This window comes from Eucalyptus grandis, chromosome 8, assembly GCF_016545825.1.
Source record: "Eucalyptus grandis isolate ANBG69807.140 chromosome 8, ASM1654582v1, whole genome shotgun sequence".
Lineage (NCBI taxonomy): Eukaryota > Viridiplantae > Streptophyta > Magnoliopsida > Myrtales > Myrtaceae > Eucalyptus > Eucalyptus grandis.
The window spans coordinates 2,951,880-2,974,524 of NC_052619.1; the positions used below are offsets into that span (position 1 = coordinate 2,951,880).

Consider the following 22,645-nt stretch of genomic DNA (forward strand, 5'->3'; position numbering starts at 1 on the left):
CAGCTAGAGGAGGGCCGGCGACCTTGTTGGATCATCCTCGGCCCCGGACTAGAGCATCCCGGCCCCCGGAGATGTAGCTTCACCTGTGGCTGCGTGAGGCTTGGCCTCCCAACGCGAGGCCGGGCTGGTAGCGGCCAAAGAGAAAAATAAAAAAGGAAAACGAAAAAATTAAAAGAAAAATTAAAAAAATTAAAAAAATATTCCTATCCCGATAATATAAATTTTTATAAGTTACCGAATACGTTCTTTTGCCTAGAAATTGTTTCGAGAATAAAATAGAAAAAAATTATTTCTCATAAAAAATTATTCTGGCAAAGCATAATGATTACTAATCGCGCCCTAACATACCATCTCGGAGATCCAACAGTAAATTTTTTTCCTGTGGACGTGTTATATCATTTGTGGATATATGATTGATAATTACCAAGTAGTTACAGAAGTATATTTTTTTTTCTAATGGCAGAGTTCTCACGTGCACAAGTGACGTAACTTCAACTTTAGACCTTGAGACAAATCGAGGTATCCATTGGAGTTCCCGGCCAAACCAAAATCCCGATCTGACTTCCAAATAGAAACTGAAAATGCAAGAGATGGAAGAGCGTGAATACTAGAAAACAAGGGAATATGTTGCTTCAGTCGTCAAAGACAGACCATTTAATAACAACTGAAGTAGGCTTTGTCGGTTCATGTTATTTCCACTCCATGAAAAGATCGAGCCACAGGGTTGAGGAACGCAAGCCAATTTTACAAACGACCCTGCTTACTTCATTTTTAAGTTGTATAACCATGACTGGAACTGTCTTCCTAGATCCTTCCTCGCCAAAATGCCAAATGGGAAAATGACAAGCGAGAGCAAACATCATTTACGAACAACTCAAGTCTTCAAAATTACCTCGCTGTGTACAGAGAGGAAAAGGCAAAAGAGTTGTAATATCACTCCGGTTCCATTAATATATACCAGGACCATGGAGTCTTAAGACTAAAATATGCTAACATGACACCCGCAAGGTTAGAGCCTTTGTTCCCTATCATGCAGAGGTTTTAAAATTCTTCACAAGCAAGACCCTATCGTCATCAGCCAAAAGACTTACCAACCCACAGGACGGATTACAAAAGTCGCATGCCCCGAATTCCACAGGACCATCATATATACATGTTGAAGGCAAAACGCAGAATTCAGATGAGTGGCTGAGTATGATGCAGCTTCTACCCCTGGTTAGCAGTGCTTTTCAATATGACCAGCGTGTTGGCTGCAGCCGATTCTCTGGCTCCTTGAGGAGTGGAGTGAGGGTCTCCGTCAGTCGAACACTCGAGATCCGCACCTTTGACAGTCACTTTAGCGACAAACCCACCTTTTAGACGAAGTGCAGATCAACATTAGCCAGCTGCTTGGTGCATCACGAATCAACATGCATAATATACATCGACTGAATTTCTACCAACAAAACCTCATCTCAACAGAGTAGGTAGGAGTCTCATAAACGAGATCTAGATTTCACACGACCTCAGTGGAGGATCATGTTTTCTAGACATGCCGCAAAGACAAATGAGACAGCATAACACCTCATCAGATTTTAATCAAGTTTTGCAACCATTCACTTTTCATCACTTCAGCAGTTCATGACATTCCATCACATGTTAAAGATGTGAAAGCAAAATGATAATATAGCTGCAATCCTCCTATGGCCATCTCTATAGGATAAGCATACCAGCCAAACAAGTACCCAAGCTACTAACAAGAATTTGTTTTCACCAAACAAACTTCAGATAAGCAGGGAGAAATTCCCTAGTTTCAACGTATTAGGAGCAAACCACGGTGTCTTTGAAGAAATGACCAAAGCAGGAAAGGACAGTCAATTTGCAGGACATTTCTAAAGTAAGTCAGATAATTGTATTTGCAAGTCACGACCATCTCTGGAGTTCATAACCATCCCAGTCTGTTCTGACATCATGGACAAGCAAACCTATGTATACTAGAAAAACAGTACACACTTTCAAGTTGCACATTCAGAATTCTGGGCATCGCAGAAATTACCACCGTACACGAGAAAATTCCATTTATAGTGTCAATGATGCCATCAAGAGTGAATTTCTCGCATTCTATAAAAGGCACTATATTCCATATATCTTACCATCAGTGACACAAATATGATAAGTTGGTAAAATCCAAGTGTTCGCATCACATATTTCATCCAACTCCTGCAGAAAAGATGTGAAAAGCATATGTCGGCAGAGAAGAGAAAGCATTAATTTCTAATTGCAGTTCCAGAGAGTCCTTAAAAACAGCGTTCATGTTGAATTTTTCTTCACAAATGAAATGCGTATGCAAGAAACAGGAAACAAAACTAGTTTACTGCCATTTTCTATGAAAATGGAAACATAATGACATTAAATAGCATTTCAATCTTTAGTTATGAAAGTGAAAACAATTTTCCTTGTCTTCACTTGAAAACTGTTTTCAAAATGCGACAGGACCTAATCGGTTTTGACGTGTTTCCATTTTCAGTGGAAAGTGAGAAAATGGAAAGTTTTCACACACCAAACAGGGCCTATCCTTCCAGTCATTTGCATCTGAGCATTATCTCTTGCAATGTATGCTGTCCCTCTGTGTTAATAGAATGGTAATATCAGAAAAATTGATTTTGTTGACCTCATCTATAAAGGTTATACCATCTTATTAGAGGTCCAATAAGAATAAAATAGGAAAAGATACTGAAAAAAGAACAATAAAGGAAAAGGAAAAAGTGCAACTTTTCATGGTGGGAACTTACTTGACATGGACTTTGTCTGTAGATAACAGCCTCAGACAACTTTACATCAGTACAATGGGGTAAAGGTTGGCCTTCAAGATGGGTATTTGGCCTTTCATGAGCAGTAGTTTCCAGGCACGAATAATTACAACCATCAATTATGGAGTCTATCTTCAGCGCTAAAGCATCAGCTCCACCTATGACAAGACGAAAAAGATGGAGCTATCCTAAAGAACTATCCATCAGTCACAAACTGCAAAATAATAGGTCTCCAGACAATCCCTAATTTGCATTTACTAATAACCAACTTCCCATTACAAATAGTAATCACACAAATAATGACTTTTATCCTTCTGAGGGATGAAACGCATCAGAGAATGACGACGATGATAGAATGAACAGAAACACATAGAAATCAAGAAAAAGCAATTAGTCAACCCATATGTGTAACAGATACAGAACATTCGATGAACATCCATCCTTTTCACTAGAAAGCAGAAGTCTCCAAAACATTCAACTGCCTTGACAAGCAAACGAAAACTCCTTACTACTGCATAACATAGCCAGCAGTAGTGTAGCCAGCAATCTTTCAATCTAGAGCTTCATTTCTCTACAAAGTACAGATACAAAATCATTAGAAAGACATCAAGAAAATGCCTCTCCTAAATCAAAAAGAGCTTAAGTGAATTTTATCTTTCCGTTAAGGCTAACTAATGACAGGCTGACGGCTCAATCCAGATGCATTGAGAATTATTTAGAATCACATAGCAGAGTTCATGTCGTGACACAAGCTTATCCTCAATGTCTACCATCAAAGCTCAACAAGATAAATATCAACATAAACAAGCTCAATAATGGAAAATTGGCTTCTTAAAGCAAATCCACTAACAGTCATACCATTCAATATCGTATGGATACACTTGTCACACTCCGCAATCTCATCTTCTATATTTCGCAGCTGAAGGGACTGCAAGAAAGCATAATGTTGAACAGAACATGAGTATTCCCAGTCACAAGGAATTGTTGTTACTGTCAGTTACATAAGAAAGACTAATACAAAGCCAACCGGCAATGTCCAAAAAGTTGCAAAGGGATCATTCACCTTCTGGATCATTTGCTTATATAAAAGGCAACGAGATAACTTCCTAATCAGAAAATTTAAAAAGGACTTATTATGACAGCACTAAACTGATAAGCTTCAAAAACTGCTGAGCTGCTGCATCAGGCTACCACTAAAACATCAGCAGTTTGAAACATTAAAAAACGCTGTGGAACATATTAACAGGAAAAGAAAATTACCAGTTTAGCCCTTTTCTGGAGAACAACTCTTAAAGCAGTTTGTGACAGTGTGTGTTCTTTAGAAGCCAACACAGAATATATTTTCTCAAGATCTTCAGAGGGGGACTGGGAAGTAACTAAAGCATGGTCACTACCAAGGATTGGCTCCTTATCCAATATAGTATTGTTGTTCATGTTGTTTCCAGCAGTACTCTTATTGCCTTGGCATTCAGGTATGCCAGTCTGGCAATTGTTTTCAACCGTCATGTCCTGGAAATTCAAGTAAATATTTAGAAAAGTACATAACTCTGAATCGATGCCCAATAATAGGGGAGGGGGGAAAAACAATTTAAAAACAAAGGACAGTCTATCTATGCATATATAGGACATACATTATAGAATTTCTCAAAAGGTGTATCCAGCAACTTTGGAATCCCAAATCTAAAACATGAATGATTCTTCAAGAGTTTCCAGTCAGAATGTCCATTAGTAATTTAGTCCAAGAGATATGAGTCGTTATTGAAACGACAGACAAACTATCAGAAGAAATAAACATGCAAATGTTAATCCATTCAGATAAAAGACAATTGGGTTGCAAATCCTGCTAAATGTGAGCCCCAATTTATGGACTGGCAGTAAGATAACTCCATGATTGTGACCACTGATTGAAATTAAGTGCTTATAAGAATTAAAAAAAGACTATCAGTGAAAAGCACATGACATTTGCATTGAAGATATCGAATGGTAACTAAAATAACTGCTTTGTACAAATATTACTACTTCAGCACCACCTATTAACTTCTCAACTAATCATGCTATTTACGCCAGCTAAACTAGGTTGAGCATCAACTCCTCCAAGCATGCTGAAAGTATAATTTTCCTCCAAAAATTTCTCAATTTTTTTTATCCCATTATTTCAACATCCTTTTCATTTCCCCACTCTCCTTCCTCCAATTTCTAACTCTTGCATTAAATCTGTCCTTGCTCATTATGTTACCTAAACTAATCTAATAAAACATGTATAAAAGAGGATAAGAACCACAAGTCATTGAGCCATGTAAAGTTTTGGGTTGTTCCACCATGTGGCTGCTTCTTCCATCTACCACCCAGCTGTAGTCTCTCCTATCTTGATCATGAGGATAATGATAGCATGAAAAGATTTGAGGAAGTGGTGCATGAGGAATTATAAATTCTTTTCCCTTTCCTTCCATTTATTTTATATAAAAGCCATAGCTCATAATGTTAACATAATTACGAAACCTACCTAGACAATTACATAAAGATTCTCTTGGAAAATATTGTGCATCAAATCTTATTGGTCATTAAATTCAGTTTAATTCCCCATTGTCTTCTTTTTTTCATCAATGAGTGATCAATTAACATTAAGTTATGTATCAAGGAAGATTACATAACTATGGTGGTGTGAGTCTTTTATATCGTCCATCCAATTAATTTGAAGTTTGTTTTGTCCTGACAATTTCTATATTGTTCAAAAAGCCAACCACAAATTCAGTAGGGAAATAACACTTTATACTTTAATAGTGAATATAACATACACTTACAATTATAAGCCAAAGATGAAAGATTATTCAACCAAGACTATCCAGAATATAGGGAAACACAAAACAGTTTTACATTATTCATATAGAGAAGATAGATACAATGAATAATGAGTAAAGTTGGCCCACATAATGAACATAAAGGGGCATGAGAACAGTTGGCCCATCTAATATTGGAAATTCTATCAACATTTTCTTACTTCAATCAGCAAGTAAATTTCCTGTGGCAACTGATGGTAGAAGCCCATAATATCTGAGGTGCACAATGTCCTATATCTTTAGTAACTTCCCAATTGTATAGGTAGCTATCATCCAAAGTACTCTTTTAATGGCTTAATAAATCTCCACATAAGTGCTGAGTAATCACAGAATCTATCATCAGTAAGTAACTTTCTAGTAATATTTCATATTTTTTAGCATCTATCATCAGTTAGTAACTTTTTCAAAGTACTATCACACGAAAGTTGAGGTTGGTAAATGTCCAGGTGCTCTAGTAATTTTTCATAGATATTTGCGACATTTGACATCAATTAATAACTATTTCAACAGAGTAGTTTCTATTTATTGTGCTAACCCTAAGTACAAGCCACCAAAATTTTAGATAAATAATATAGCATTCTTGAAACCATCTGTGCATTTCAATAACTAATATTCTATCAATTATTAATGACTTTTCATCTGGCAAAGAAAACAAATCATCCGGAACTTCTGTAGAAGGTCGATTACATTCCTAGCAGAGTAACAAGCCTCCCACTTTTGTACTTGCAATATAGTGATTCATCAATCTATGTTGGTAATTAAGCAATCTATACTTGCATTAGTAGTGATGCTCAGCGCATTCACACTTATGCTTTTACAGGTGGGTAACTTTTCAATGAGGTTAGGATTTTTCATTGACTACCAGTCTAAGGGGTTGTTCTTATCTTTGATGAACCAACAAGCTTGATGGCTCACAATGACATAAGCAAGTTTCTTTCTTAGTGAGCAGGAATTTTCACTATCCAATTATCCAAAGAATTATCTTTCAAATACACACAACCTATAGCATTGATAAATCTAGCCTAAGCCAGAAATTTAAGCTTCAAGGACACGGCCATTGGAATCACCCACAAAACTCTTATAAAACTCAAAAGCATCTAATGAAATAGCCGAAATGGAAATGTTTTAATAGGTAAGAAACCTCAGGGGATGGTGAAGGTCTAACCTCATTGGTGACATCTTGCAGGTTGTTCAGCTTTCTCTTGGTGTAAGATGTCTTTGGTTCACAACTAGGAATATTATTATATTTCTCTTCAGTTGAAACAGAGTTCAGCTTTCTCTTGGTGTAAGATGCCTTTGGTTTGCAACTAGGAATATTATTATATTTCTGTTCAGTTGAAATGGAGACCTCATCTTCGTCCATCTTTACTTGTGCAGTTACAGAGTCAACTTTCAAACTTTCCAGATGATTTGGAGATGCATCCCTGTGGTGACAGAAAAAAAGACAATTTTGATAATGAGGACTCAATGAGCTCATAATAACCGGTTGTAAACAAGGAAAATTAGCTAGATCAATTCAACAGCTGCTGCAGTTCTAAAATAGAAAAGTTATTAGGTACTCTCGGTTGTAGGCCAGCGCACATGATCTAATGGCTCATGTGAAGTGGACTAACAGAGACCAGGAGTACCCAAAAAAGGCCCTAAAATAGAATAGAGACTATGTAACAATGGAATTGGAGTTTGCAAATGCTTTAGGAGGAAATAATGTGTCTTATCAAGCTTCATCAAGTACAAGGATGGAAATGGGTCCTCAATTCCTTGTGGAATGAGAGTAGATGCCAAAGGACCCTACTGATGCTTTTTACTCTACAATTGCAAGGAGAATCCAGTGGACTGCGTCCTTTGTTTAAATGGCTTGAGATTGGGAGCTGGAATATCTTTAATCGCTCCTTTGAGATTGAAGTTTTAGCTTGTGTGGGTTAGGTGTTAAGCATTGATGACAAAATTATGAAAACATTACTCATTTGAAGATCATCTAATAATGACATACCTGGAAAACCAGTCCGACAAAATCCCAGCATAGGGTAGCACATGGAAATATTCAACGACTGGGGTTATTGTCCATCTGTGTGACACCTTCCTGATCAAAGGTCCCTGCAAGCTAAAGAAGAATAATGTCATTTTCCTCGTCAAAGAAAGCGCAGAAAATAACTCTAACTCTCTCTCCCTCCCTCACTCCCAATTGCCACATTCCCGTAGCATGTATTGGGTTTCTCAGTTATGGCGGAAGTTCAATGGGCAATAGCCAATTCTGCTGAGGACAAGCTCAAGCTTGGTGACATCATATAAGAACCAGGCAGAGATCCTCCAGCAATTATTGGGGGTGAAAATAACTCCCTCACTCCTACCTCCCTCTTTTTATAAAAAAGAAGAACCAGCAGAGATCCTCCAGCAATTATCAATCTACTCAGATGGAAAGGCACAGGAAAGTGTTGAGGGGAAACATAGTAGCGTTTGTTGATATTATGGAGCTTGTTCCTGAATGCTTGTTTTGGTTCTAATTACTATATTTGATTTCCTATAATTATGGAATCTGTTACTTAAAAACTATTTTGTAAATGCAGTGGCAGCCCTCAGTGCCACTTACATGGATGCATAATAACTTTTTCTGACTAGAAAAATAAATAAAAAAAGGAAAAAGAAAGAAGAGCCAATTGATAGGCGATCTACCCAATCGTTCTATGCATAAAGTGTTCAGTAAAACCAGCCAAAAAGGCATATTTTAGAATCTTATAATAAGAGAAGCAAGAAGTCTGTATAACGCAGCAATGACATGGAGAATAAAGTTCAGCAATATTTTCACAGACGCTCTGAGCAAAGTATCCAAGTAACATGCTTAGCAAATGACACCAAACACAAAGTTTGGCATACACCAACCTGTCGATGGCATCTTTTATAGGGACCCGAATGGCATCTTTTATAGGGACCTGAACAGCATCTTCACTAGTAGGTTGGGTCCATTGCATTATGTAGAAGCGAGATGTTGATTTCTCTTTACCCAGAGAATATACAGTGTGGCTTTCTAGTATAGAAAGATGGGCCTGACTAATGGCTGTTCAGCAATGATAAACCATATTCAAATGTCAATCCTTTTGGCAGGCCAAACAAAACAGAAATAGATAGTAGGTACTAAAACACTGACGACTTCAAGGAATTAAAATTACAGTATGTGCAATTCTAGTCAAAAGACAAATTAGAATACTTGAATACTTGAAAGAGCTAAAGTAAAATTGAACTCTAACGTTGTAAGCTCAACAATAGACCCATCTACAGTAAAAATTGGATGTAATGTAAGTGCTGTGAATGTGGTCTCTTTAAAATTCAGTCATATATCCAAATGCCAGTCTCTTTGAAGGTCATCCACAACGGAAACCCACTTACTGAAGGGGTCTGATACTCATAGGTTCTAAGACCAATCACATTTCCTACATTTTATCATGGGTCCTTCGAAGCAGAATATCTCACGTTCTCCAAAACTTACCCTACTGCGAAGACTGCTTCAACAGAGAGTATTATATCTTAACATTTAACACACTAGCCTCCCACAAAAAACAATTCTTTCGTCAGTAAGTAGATGTATTGCAGTCTTTCATCTTCTTACCACCCTAAAAGCGTTAGATAGTGCCAAAGTTGCTGATAACCTAATCTTCCAACTCCATAAGAACCACAAAATCAGGATAGACTCAAGTTGGCAAAAAAATTTAAGTACTAGATAAGCACTTCAAATTCACTTGAAACCTGACTCTCAAACCTATCCTTATAGAAAAAGGATCAGATAATCCCATTTACAAGCCGCTGCTAAGTATCTTCATGTCCAAGATCTGTATTACTTCTCTTCTAAAATGTAGAAACAAGAAGGCGACCGCATCAGACCACAGAGGATCCAATTCAAGCTTCTAGAACTTAAAGCCAAAACCCCATAACACTTGATCGTGCACTCTGTCCATGTCCATTTTAACCTCTTCCCTCTTTATATTCTTATCACGAGTCAAAATTGCATTAGCAATATACAGCCAGGTCTGGCCTCCTTATGACTGCATTGTTAAAAGGATAAATATTTACACAAACGATTCTTATGTGCAGACTAATAGCATTGCACAAATGTCATGCACGCCTCTCTTTTTTGATAAGATGGGTTTCCGAACCTTCAGCTTCACTAATCTCCACTAATTAATGTGTATCGCTCCATCCAATTAACTAATTGGACATAATCTTTTTTATCACCTACCACAACTTTCACTATAAATAAAATGACACAGGTTTTGCTTATAATTTTGAGCAAATTCTTTTTATCCAGTGAAGTCCACCAAAAAATTTTAATGATCTGAACTAGAGCTTTCCCAACTCTCCTTTGGGAAAGCTGTGGAGAGCTGAGCATGAGGCTGTGGTTGTTATTTTGTTTTGCAGTCTCTTGCCCATGAATGGACCTTGATCATTACACCTGTCAAATTCCAAGGTCAAGGTAAAATCTTCCCATGACCATTTCCACATGAAGGCAAATGGCTAGTGACTATGCTTTCATCTTCCGTGGAAATAACTCCAGCCATCATGGTTTGGCTCTATCATCATGTGAAATTGCTAACTTGGTAATTCAAACTAGGCTTGAACTTGAATAACGCAAATTCTTCATCAAGAGATACCTATCCTTATTTCCCAGCAAAAGCCCTTTGCAGATTTCTGTAGCATCAAAATCCACAATGTCCTATAAATCCTCAAATTTCCATCATCTTTGTTGTATGAATTAAAATCAGGAGAGTGGACAAAATTAGATATTGGCTAAGAATATACAGATTGCCAATTTTAACTAAACCAAAAATTTGCAGTTTTATCCATGCATAACACCAAAACCTAATTCATACCTGTGGCTTCCTTGACTGATGAAAATGCAAGCTGCTGCATAGCATCTTCATTAATGCTCGGATCATCTCTCAAGGGCTTTTTGGTCATCCTCTTCTTTTTATACTGTTTCAAATCCGGCATGGCTTCTGAACTCTGATTGGAGATATCCACATCCTTTTCAAACAATGACCAAACCCCCTTGCTGAATAGCAACAAGCAATTCTCTTTCCTAGAGTCAACCAAGAAAACAGCAACTTCAGAAATTGACCATCCTTCTATATCTGGAATATCCTTTGACGCATTCAACCCCATACACAGATCACATGCATTCATGATAGTCTTCTCCATCAAGGAAAGCTGCTTTTCGGGGTCAACTAATTCAGCATCATCATTTCTTTGCAAGAATTTCATGTATGCCAGTAAAGGAGGTTTCAAAACCACAATTAATTTGCAGAATGACTCAAAACCCAGAAATTCTAGTTGTCTGTGTTGTCTCCGATGGTAGTAGTTGTACAATATGACAACTCCATGCACCTGCCAAAAAAAATTGTTCAATAAATAATCGTCCGTTGCTCAGACCTAAACAGTTAAACTATCCAAGAAAAGACGAAGCATAGAAAAGGTGATGCAGAAACAGAAGCCAGAAAACAGCCAAACCCTAGAGCATTAAAGCTTATCAAAAAGCAACAACAATCCCTTCTCTTCAATTTCTGTCTAGCCAAAGATTCACATGATGCGAATGAGAACAAATCTCCAGATTTTTTTTTCTTCAACTTCGAATTCCCGTGCTACTTCGAACAACTAGCATTCAAAACAGAGGTACATATAAAAGATGATCATGAAGCTACGTAGATAAGAAGAATTTAATTAATGCAATGGAAATCACATCAAAGCAAAAAAATAGTAATTGTCAAGAGGATATCTTCTCAAAAATGACCTGCTTTGCGACCGATTGTTGCTGAGAAGGTGATGGAGAGTCTCGTACAGAAGATGTAGCTGAAATCAGAGGATCAACCAAGTATTCTAGAAATGCCCTGACAGCATCCTCAGTTGGGGATACACTTGATAAAGCCATGGTTGCCTCCTATGCTTTGTGCAGGGGTCCCCTTCCTTGATCTAATGTGAGCATAAAATAGAATAGTAAATTTGCAAAGAAATTTAACAAGGCTACCCAGTTGCCAACTACCAAAAACAATGGATAAGGAAAGAGAATGATGACAGATAAGATGAGAACTAGTTGCGCACTTAGTGCTTCAGCATGAGTTTCCTATATCCATCTTCATAGGTAAAATGAAAAGCAGGAAGTATCCAACAAGCTATCCACCAGTATAAATTATACAAGAAGGGTTTTGTAAGTGAGTGCCTTGGAACAGTTGTTAAACACTCGATTGAGGGAAGTTTGTGCTTTCCAAGGCACCGTCTCTCTCGCGCTGGCACGTGTAACCAATGCATTGAAAATCAAGACATTTCCTCGGTATACTTAAGTAGTGCCCCTTGACAAGACCCAGAAGAATACATATTCGTAATGATCAGAGAGTCAAACAGAAAAATGCAGATTTCTCTAACGAGGGAAAATAAAAAAAAAGGACAAAAAAAAATTAAAGCTTGATCGTTTTCCTCTCCTTCGTGACAAACAAAACTCCATCAAAAGACACGATTTTGCTCGCTAAACAATAAAAAACACCCCAGAGACGCACGTGCTTTCCTTCAACTCTCACCAAATCCCGCTCGCTAAACACAAAAACCCTCGCCAGAACACTAAAAAACTCAAAATGCCGATAGTAATACAGCAAACAGATTTTCAGGCGATTCCACACGAATCTTCAGGCGATCAAAAAGAACGAAGGAGCACTGGTGCAGCGAGAAGAGAACGCGCGCGCGGCGGCGGGCGCTTGCTTCTCACGCGCGAGTGCAGTCGACTGCCATGGACAAGGCTCACCTGCGAGCGCGCTCCGGTTCACAGACACTCCAAACGCACAGGAAACTCACAGAGAGAGAGAGAGAGAGAACGAGAGAGAGGTGGACACGGCGGGACGATGGCTACTCCGGCGAGGAGGCTTAGGGTTCCGCCCATGCAAGCGCGCAGGTCGTCGTCGCCGTCGTCGTCCGGTCCATCGGAGCCGCCCGCGCTCGGAATGTAGTCCGTCCGATGCCCGTTTCCACTTCCTTGTCCCTTCTGCTCAGCGGCTTCGAGGCGCGTGAAAGGCGCCGCGATTGTACCGGCACCGGCAGCTAGAGAGAGAGAGAGAGAGAGAGAGAGAGAGCTGTTACGCCATTGTTGATCACGCAAGAGTGGATGCTCCCAACCAACACTGGTTTAGAGAGAGAAAGAGAGAGCAGAGAGAGAACAGGTAGAGATTGCGTATCTCTGCAGACAGAGAGAGAGAGAGAGAGAGAGGGAGAGAGCATTAAAGTGTAACTGCCACGGGTGCAAAAGTTGCAGGAGGCAGTCAGTCAGGCCTGGATAATGGCGCCAATTTAAGTCCTCCGTCATTTTTTTATTAAGTTTTTTACTTTAAAATTCTCAAGCTATTTGATTCTTCATGGTGGGTTGTTTCCTTTAGTATAATATATCTATGAGGCTACCTGGTAAAAAAGGATAGGGCTTAAATAAAAAATAAAAAATAGCTAAAGTGAGAACGGGATGCGTGATTTGATGATATTTTGTTGTTGAGGGTAATAGGGCATTTAGATTGTGAAAAATCGATGAAAGGTGATGAAAATAAATTCAAATTTCATTGATTAGTTTGATACAAAATATTATAGAGTAAAAGAAAAAAAGATATTTTAATTTGTCAATTGCCAACAAAAAAAAAAAAAGCTATCTTTCTTGTAAAGGATAATGACACGAATAATTTTTTATATACATAAGTTAGCAATTTCGTCCGTGAATTTTTAAATTATTTAATATGATCTCCAAATTTTTAGTACATGATCAATTTAATATTATCTATAAATTTAAATTTATAAAAGACAATATTAAATACCTTCATATTACCTAACACAATATTGAACATTTTTACGTTATCCGATAATCAAATTAAATATATACCAATCATTCATGAATCATAATGAACAAATTAAAAATTTATAGACCGTATTATACGTTAGCATAAAGTTCATGGAGTAATCACACTGCATTAGGTTATAACAAAGTGGAAATGGACCTACTAGCATGACTGTCTTCCGTGAAATGACGAAATGATGGTCAAACTTCAACCACAACACCTTTTTTGGGAAACCAAAAACTCTTCGACTGATTTCATTTTTTAATTCTAATTTTTTTTTCTTGTTCTTTATTGTTATGTTTCCTTATTGCAAGCTCAAATTGAGAGACAAAATCATAAATTTTCTTGAACACAAATAAAGAAAAGATCTCTTAGATATTGAAATACAAATAATTACAAGTAGAAGATATTATCATTTACCAAAAAAATCATTAACGTTATTATCTAGTAAATTTTAAATATGAAAAAAACATCGAAAACATTAGCTTTGCAACAAATAACAAAATAACTGTGTGATGAGTTGGCTTCTTAGTCCTTTTGCTCAAATTAGATTGCTTTAAAATGGCTCTTAAATGATCTAAAATTAAGACCAGTGTCAAACGAATGAGTAAAGAAAAAAAAATAATTAAAAATAATGAATCGAAAGAGGAAAAAAAATCACCTCATTGATCCAAATTTCATAAATGAAGATCTGTTGCTCATCGTGTGGCACTTTGATTTGCTTTTTGAAATGTCAACCGATTTCAATTTGTTTCTTATCATTTTATCTCTTAACTTGAGCTTGTAATAAATAATCAGATAAATCTAAACAAGAGTCAAATTTTGAAATTAGCTGAGAAAGTTCATTGATTTTCTCCATAAAGTCTTGTGGCCCATATTTTACTATCACTTGGTCATGTTAGGGAAGAAGATCATCTCGATTTTTTGAGATAGACTTTGTGTCATCCCTTTGTAAAAGAAAAGAAATAATCGAGCGACAATTATTAATGAGGATGAGAGCATATTCTGAACCATAAAAAATTAACTATGAATAATTATAAATTATCGTAAACTTCACCCTTTCAAAAATTTATGCACAACAATAAGCGGTTATTATTCTAGCAAAGCTGGTACGAAAACGTGAAAATCACCTTTCCTGTTTCCCGACAAAAGAGAAAAAAGAAAAAAAAAAAATAGAACGAACGAAATGTTTCGCGTCGTCGCTGCATCTTCCACTTCTCCGGCGTCGACTGCGTTCGCCTGCCAGTTCCCGCGATTCCATCCCGCCAGAATGCGGCGAACGGCGCGCCTCTCCTCCGGGCGCCGCCCGGAAGCCCCCGCCTCCTCTTCTTCAGCGCCCGAACCAGGTCGGCTCCTTTGCCTTGGTCCTCCCATGTGGTTCGAAATCGAAAGGGGGCGTTCTACTAATGATCTCCACCGTCGTTGCTCGCCTTCGCTTTTTGTTTTTGTTTTTGTTTTTTTTGTTTTTGGCTCTCCGATGGCTCGCAGGTGAAGCTCCGGGTGGGCCTTCTACGCCCGCGGTCCGGGTTTTCGCGAGGAAGAAGAAGCGGTCCGGGGAGGCGGTTCGGGCCGAGCAGAAGCAGCCTAAAGTCGAACCCCTTGTTAGCCGCAAGGTGAACTGAATCGCCCTTCTAAGTATGCCGCATTCAGATTATCATCCCGGGGTAGCTGTACCTGTGGTGGGAACGTCGTTTTACGGGGGAAAGTTGCTTCCTTTCGCATCAAGTAGCTCCCTCTGGACGGTCCCCACTCGGGCTTTGTTTCCGTTTCTGTTCTTAGAGAATTTCAGTAATAACGTCGGATTGTGTCTACTAGGAATTGCATCTTGGGTATGTTTGGTCTGGCTCTGTAAGGTTTGATCGGAGTACCCTGTAAGATTTAGTTAGAGAGTTTATGCGAATGTGTCCAGTTCGGAAGAGGCTGTCGAATGCTGGAAGAGAGCCACTCTTGTCTTCAGATATTTTAACGAAGAGTGCCTCGAGTTGACTGCATGCCAGTTTATCAGATAAGTGGCTTGGTCTGCTTTTCAGATTCGATATGAGTAAAACATCCGAAGTAATTGGACAAGGCATGTTCACCTGGATATGTGGTTGAGATCATGCAGACGTAGAGCTTACCTGGAGGTTAGAGCACAATGGTGCAAGAGGAGGGTCCGTGTCTAGCCCTGGTTAGTGTGATAAGGCTTGTCTGTAGATGTAGTAGGACACATACGGTCTGATAGATAATGTATCATAGTTGACTCATGTCTCATTGTCTTGGTATTTCTGTTTGAAGGGTGACTCAATGAGTGATCGTTTTAATTTTATGACAACTTGTTTAGCAGCCAAGTGAATTACCTGACATCGAAGAATTTGCGTACAAGAATCCTAATGGATCTGCCTTCCCAGGTAAGCCTTGTCCAAGGAACTGATTTTCTTCATGGAAATGGAGTGCAGTTTGACTTTGCGTATGCACTACCTAGCTGGACAATGTTCGCTAATGCTGATGTTATGTCCCCTTTATCGAGCTAAATGTGCATCATCAGTTTAGTCCAATGGTTATCCCATTTGCACGTACCATTTTCTGTTTAGTGGGACTTTTCCTTTTTCATTTGCTTCCAATATAGATCTACCTGTCCATAATAATTGTTGGCGTACAAATGTGGTTTCAATTCTTTCAGTGATGCCAGGAAGATCTAAAGTTTTGATAGTTCATCAGTCTTTCATTCAAATTCTTCACCAGGAAAAGAAATATAGAGAAATTGCTCTGCCACCTTTTATCACTATTTACCAGAGGGTTATGTATACGATTGAGTTAGGCATGCATGGACCTATAACTTGGGATATTATCCGATGTCTCTCTAAGCAGCCTTTTCTTGGAAAAGTTCAAGGCGACAAGTTTTGAAGCTATGTCTTTCATACACATCGGTCTAGCAACTTATCACCTTATTTTCACAGGAGTATCCTCAATTTGCACGTGAAATGAGGTAAACGGAAATATAGCAATTGTAGTCGAATTCATTTTACTTTGGTACCAACAAGGAAAGATATTTCTATTACTCAAAGGGGAAAAAGAAAAAAAAATCAAGACTTTTTGGGGATTGAGCTACTGTCGAAACATTTTCCACCAAAAGTAATTTACTTGAAACAAACGTACCCTTAGTTTCTTCATATTTTCTATTTGGACCATGTTGGTTCTCAGGAGGATCCAAACTTATGATATGTTTGGCTGTAAGTATATCTTTGGTTTGTCACCCAATTTGTTTTAGGAAAAATTCCCTTTGCCCACTGTTGTTCTGGATTCATGAGACGTTCTTTTGTCCTTTAATGGGATTTTGCAGGACATTCAAAACAAAACTCAAATGTCATTGTGCAGGTGAATGGAGTTGCTTCCCAAGTGAGGCCAAAAGGTAAAAGAGGAATATAAATGTGTGAAATGGCTTTTATCTTTTGGCTCTTTGTGATGATAGGCATGAAAAAAGCTTTGGTATATTGTACCTGTTGTTGTTATGTTGGTTATAGCAGAAAGTTATGCATAGTATTTCTAATCATTCTGTATTAAATCTGCTGGCCTTTCATTGACATTTAGATGACTGATCCATTTGTTTGTCTAAAATCTTTAGGTGGTTTTTTATTTGTCATGAATATGCTCAGATCATGCATCATTTCAATTAAGGCATTAGTTGCTATTCTATTTTTCTGTTTTGTAACTTCCTTTCTGCTGGTTTGTGATGAACCAAAGATGAGCTTCATCAAATGCTAATCTAGCAGTTAAGCATGATGGTATCAGGATGATCAGATGGACTGAAGGGAACTTTGATAGAGGACACTTTTCTGATATTGGAAACTTATCTTCCTCCTTATTTTGATAAATAATGAAACCTTGTTGAAAATAAAACATGGTAAAGTCAAAGTACACCAGAGCTGTACATATTAATGTAGCTCAGGTTCAACCATGAAACAAAACAGAGGGAAGAAGAAATTGGAAGAAGAAGACTCTTCAAGACAGTCCTGCCTGAAACAAACTTATGACATTTTCTTAAAAACAAAAAACGTGAAGCTCTTTTGTCTTACCTTCCGTGTTATAATTTGGAGAGATTGATGCAAATTGACAGGTGCACCACCTTCAAACTGGGAAAAAGTTCTTGAAGGAATTCGCATGATGAGATCCTCTGAAGATGCTCCAGTGGACAGCATGGGATGTGAGAAAGCTGGAAGTTCTCTTCCTCCTAAGGTATGATAGAAATAGCTGGGAAACTATGATGATAAGCACAAACCTCTGACACTGACGTGTTAGAGTGGACTGTGCATTAATTTTTAGCTGATAATGCAATTTTGTGACAAGAATATTTGTTTCTACAATGGTTTCTGTTGCTGCATGCAAATACTGTCAAGTTTTTTATCATTGAGCAACCCGGATTTTAACACATACAGTGCAATGGCAATCTTGTTAAAATGACATAATGTTTCATATTTTTGAGAGGATGATGGAAAGGGCTTTTAACTGCCTCAAAGTATCTCAGTGACCCACCCTCACTCACCCCAGGTGCGAGAGGCTACTATACCTGCCTACTTGATGGTAACCAGAACAGAAGTCCTGACATGGTGTCTACCTTCACCACCGTGAGGTCCCTTAATTCCATGTCTATCTTTGTCTTCCCGACAGAGAGGGAGTACGGGGGTGACATCGCGGGTTCTCTTACCCAAGGCGGTTCTCCTGCCTGTTTCTTCCCCGTGAGCCTTTTAAGGACTTGCCCAGGTCCGAATTGAGCTACATAATATGCACGGACCTCCTCTAGCTTTTGTGCACTGCCATGTGAAAGCACCTTCTGCCATGACATAAATTTTATGGCTTTTCAAATCTCAATAAGGAATCATTGTCGTCGTGGAAATGATTGTTGGAAAGATGCTACTATTGAATTTGCGAACGAAATAGGTTGCTTAAAGCTGATTTATGTGCATCTAGTCCTATGACTGTTGCGGTGTATTGTTGCAATTTCTGGTCTTTAACAGACTGAAATTACAATGGACAGAGTGTTCTGCATGGCATGTTTGTTTATTAACAGTTCTCTTGTACAGTAACTACAGTTCATGTAGAGTGGTGTGCTTGAATAGGTGACATGTATCAACTCATGATTAGGCTTTTGCTTTTCCATCTGAATCTTAGCTACTGATGTGGCTGTTGCATTGTGTGAATTTTTCCAATAGGAGATATAGGTTGATTTGTTCTCCTTTCAATATTTAATTTGTTAGAAAATCCAGGGCAAAACCTTGAACTATAAGGTTGAAGAAGACTACATATATGTGAAACTATTACAAGCAGTGCACATGAAAAATGTGGGATATCTTAACAGAATCAACGTACTCTGAAATCTTTTTAATAGCACATGGAGAAGTAATTTCCTCAAATAATTTATAAACTCTATTTAAAAATAGTTAAGAAGGTAAACTATGGCGGATGCAACTGTTGCTTCCTATCAGGCCACTTTCTTGGTACACTGATAATGTTAGATGTGGGTAGACATGTTGCTGAATTTCTAATGCCTAATGATGCCTTCGTTTCATTTCAATACTGATTATTTGTGGAGATCAACAAAAGTTTTTACTTCTTTTCCTGATAGGAAAGGAGGTTCGCTGTCTTGGTTTCATCACTCCTGTCGAGCCAAACGAAGGATCATGTTACACATGGAAAGTACACTGTTTGCATTATGAACATCATCTTAAGATATTGATTTGTTCTTATTCCCATCATGTCATGAAATTTGTGCTCTTCGGGCTGTATCTGGCATAGCAATATTTTCACTTCTGCATTATAAATTTCTTGTGCCTTTCCATGGTTTCAAGTTCTTGTGTTCTGGTGTCTTACTTTGTAAACATCATGGTGGGTCCTGATTTGTGTGAGAAAGGAGGAAGAAGCATTAATGACGTGGATTTTTGAAGGATTTAAGACTTAAATGAGACCTTAAGGAACCTCCAGACCATTTCACTCTGTTTAAACAGCGACTCTGTGCGTCTGGAGTATAAGGATTTTTTTGTACAACAGTGTTAAGACTGTTGTTTCTGAGTTTAAATACTCTTCTATTTTTTGGGGTCTCCTTTTTTGCTTGTATTCTATTCGTCTCTGTCTCTGTCTCTGTCTCTCTCGTGCATGATTTATTTGGTCTTTCACTGATTGCAATACTTCGGAAAGCAGGTGCAGTACAGAGACTCCTTCAAAATGATGTGCTTACAGCTGATGCCATTGACAAAGCTGATGAGGAATCTATTAGGAGCTTAATCTATCCTGTATGTTTCACATAATCAACTTGCGACTGATGATTTTGTTTCCCATGTTGTTGTAACCATTTTCGCTGAAGTATGGCATGTACCATGCTGTCAAAATTGGGATAGAGCTTCACTGATGAGTCTCATATCTTCTATGTGGCTGCAAGTATGCTCATGCTTTGTCATATTAAACCTACCCTCTTAACTTCCTATGCTTTCCTTAGGTTGGGTTCTACACGAGAAAGGCTAGTAATTTGAAAAAAATAGCCACAATCTGTCTAGCTAAGTATGATGGAGACATTCCAAGCTCACTGGAGGAGCTGCTACAGCTTCCAGGAATAGGCCCTAAAATGGCTCACCTGGTAAGATTGTTCGCATTACTTAAGCTAAACCATGATTTTTCTCCTGTCGCTTAGGACTTTTTGTTTACTGTTGCTTCAGGTTATGAACATTGCGTGGGACAATGTCCACGGTATATGTGTAGATACTCATGTGCACCGCATATGTAATCGGCTTGGTTGGGTTTCCAGACCAGGCAGAAAGAAGGTAAGTCGTTGCTTGTCCTTAACATGTCTAATCAGTCATCATGAAACTAAAGTCAAAGTTCTGGGTATGAAAGATCAAGTATCTCTTGCTTTTCCCTGTGATTTCTGGAAAGAATAATGTCAAGAACAATCCTGCGTAATTTAGTCTCCGCTTCTTCTACAGGTTGTGACTTCTTGAAATCTCGTATTAACACTATATAGCAGTGAACTGAGAATTCATTTTCCTCAAACTTTCTTGTTCTTTTTTATTTTTTTTTTTATTTTAAATATTACTATTCTCAGCCGATCAATGAAAAATTATTCCAAATGAGATGATATTGAATCACAAAATTCTAGACTAAAATGCAAGGTGGAATTTGGTAACTTGTTAATCAACATTCAGAGTTATAACAAGGGGAGATTGTCAACTTAGACCTTATTATGTGGCTTGTATGTTCTTTTGCTAACTCCCATTATCAAATTATTGCTATCACATCATGAGGTGACTCATAAGAATGGATGTCTTAAATTGTTCTTGCACTAAAAATTGTTCCACAATTGTCTGAATAATAAATTAAAAAAGTCACCTCAGTTGGTCGCTACCTCGTTTGCATTTAGAACATTCTGGTTTCCTGATCCTGTTTCATATTTTTATTCCTTCTTGAGCCGGAAGAAGCCTGAACTAAAAAAGGTCTAGTATACTTTACAGCAATTGAATCTTAACTTCGACATGTCTTTTCATTTTGGCTCTTACTTGAAGACATCAACTCCTGAAGAAACTAGAGAGGCATTGCAGCTTTGGCTGCCAAAGGAAGAATGGGTCCCTATTAACCCTCTTTTGGTAAGTACAACTCATTTACACATGCATGTGCCAGAGTCTACACGATAAGTATATTCCTGTCTTGAAGCAGCATTTGGCTTAATATTCCTTGGATTCATGGCCCATCACATAGAAAATTCACTACTATGTATCATGAAGCACAAGTAAACAGCAATATTTTCTCCATTAAAATTAAGAAGGGCGATTGTATTTATTTTATTATTGTCATGAGTTTTTTTTTCCTTTTCTTTTGCTTATCGCTCATTCCTCATTTGGTATGAAAGTGCTTTACCTTTCATGCCTCTAAAGATAAATTAGTGTTTTGATTAGGCAGAGGTGGTGATTTTAGTCTCTAGTGAGACTTAGGTAGGTAAATGATGAAGTCCGTTAGTGTTTGTTTATTGTAAGAAGTTAGGAACTCCAGTTCCTACAGAAGTAATGTGTAGTTCTTTACCAAAAGGCGAGAGTAGAAATACTAGGAGGCCTATAGCACACTGAATACGAGATTATTTGATCTGGATAGGCATAATAGTTTTAAAAAATTCCATTTTAGTGTGCACACATGTTGAAAGACATGTCTTTGACTTTCATTTTTGCAGCAAAATGACCATGCACAAGATCTTATGGCAATTCTGCTGAAAAGTAGCTATTTCATTGCATGAACTATGCAGGTGGGATTTGGACAGACAATATGCACTCCACTCAGGCCTCGTTGCGATAAGTGCGGTGTAAATGAACTTTGCCCATCTGCTTTTAAGGAGACAATGCTTAAGAAGAAGTCTTGAGCATGCGGTTTTGACTTTTTTGTAATCCTTCTGGGATTGATTTGTTGATTGATGGTCATTGCGATGGCATTATCGTTCTGATTCTGAAAGAGCCAGAGATTGGTCAAGTTCTATAGGTCCCTCAATCTCAATTCCATTTTTTTTGTTGTTGTGCAGAGGCTGTTTGTGCAGTATGGAAAGGTTGTCTGCCTCTGATACGGGGAACCTAAACATTGTGTATTCTGTTTTTGTATATTCTTGTAGATGTTCCTTCTCTGGGTTTCTTAAAATCTTGTACTACCAAGCGTTTTTATTGTTTTGGGTATTTATATTGCATGTCATGTGCTATATCATCCGCCTTCGTCCACAACATAAATTTAAGTTTGCCTAATTCACTTCCGACCCCCCACCGCATCCTATTCGCTGTGATGTTCCTACTTGTTTGGGGAGTGCGAGGTTTAAGACCGCTGAAAGCGGATGCCAAACAGAGGCACAACATAACCTTTCTTCATTTATGCGTTTGAAGTTGGAATTTTCTCTGTTGGTATTTTCTAGATTGTTTGAGGATTCTATCATATCTATTGAAGATAGTATCTAACCCAAGGGGTGGTAGGGCCAAAGCCTAAAGCTGCTTGGTAATATCCTCTCCATTCTACAGTTGCAAGGATTCGATAAAGTTTTGCACTGACAAGATCCTGAAAATCAGGGTTGTAGGACCAAGTGAATCTACATCCTTTTACACCAATATCTGGTGAGCCCCAATCACCTATTAATGCATTCACTCTGCTTCAAGTAACACCCTTATGTCCATCTTTTTCCCAC

The 22,645-nt window shown here is 38.1% G+C and overlaps 2 protein-coding genes across 9 annotated transcripts; one reads left to right on the forward strand and one right to left on the reverse strand.

The window, feature by feature from the left end:
- Nucleotides 1-879: 879 nt before the first annotated feature.
- Nucleotides 880-12,884, reverse strand: LOC104456247 (hypothetical protein). Of its 6 annotated transcripts, XR_001981028.2 has the most exons (12): nt 12,405-12,884; nt 11,403-11,581; nt 10,486-10,999; nt 8,504-8,678; nt 7,617-7,727; nt 6,792-7,050; nt 4,050-4,298; nt 3,648-3,717; nt 2,772-2,947; nt 2,540-2,605; nt 2,133-2,199; nt 1,277-1,352 (listed from the first exon to the last, which is right to left on the reverse strand). XR_001981028.2 is itself a non-coding variant. In XM_018861745.2 (11 exons), the coding sequence occupies exons 2-11, from the start codon at nt 11,538-11,540 to the stop codon at nt 1,207-1,209; spliced, it is 1,905 nt and encodes a 634-aa protein (XP_018717290.2). In that variant the 5' UTR covers nt 11,541-11,581; nt 12,405-12,883; the 3' UTR covers nt 880-1,206. The 6 variants fall into 6 exon arrangements, 4 of the variants coding, with proteins under 4 accessions (XP_018717290.2, XP_018717292.2, XP_018717291.2 ...); XM_018861745.2 differs by lacking the exon at nt 2,540-2,605 and having other exon boundaries at nt 880-1,352; nt 12,405-12,883; XM_018861747.2 differs by lacking the exons at nt 2,540-2,605; nt 12,405-12,884 and adding an exon at nt 11,829-11,895 and having other exon boundaries at nt 880-1,352.
- Nucleotides 12,885-14,621: 1,737 nt separating this feature from the next.
- LOC104456249 (endonuclease III homolog 1, chloroplastic) lies at nt 14,622-22,136 on the forward strand. 3 transcript variants are annotated; one of them, XM_010071006.3, is made up of 11 exons: nt 14,622-14,819; nt 14,962-15,086; nt 15,794-15,860; nt 16,793-16,861; nt 17,567-17,685; nt 19,073-19,139; nt 19,645-19,736; nt 19,940-20,077; nt 20,157-20,261; nt 21,000-21,080; nt 21,731-22,136. In XM_010071006.3, the coding sequence occupies exons 1-11, from the start codon at nt 14,660-14,662 to the stop codon at nt 21,842-21,844; spliced, it is 1,137 nt and encodes a 378-aa protein (XP_010069308.1). In that variant the 5' UTR covers nt 14,622-14,659; the 3' UTR covers nt 21,845-22,136. The 3 variants fall into 3 exon arrangements, with proteins under 3 accessions (XP_010069308.1, XP_010069309.1, XP_039156893.1); XM_010071007.3 differs by having other exon boundaries at nt 15,797-15,860; XM_039300959.1 differs by lacking the exons at nt 14,622-14,819; nt 14,962-15,086 and adding an exon at nt 15,112-15,640.
- Nucleotides 22,137-22,645: the final 509 nt, after the last annotated feature.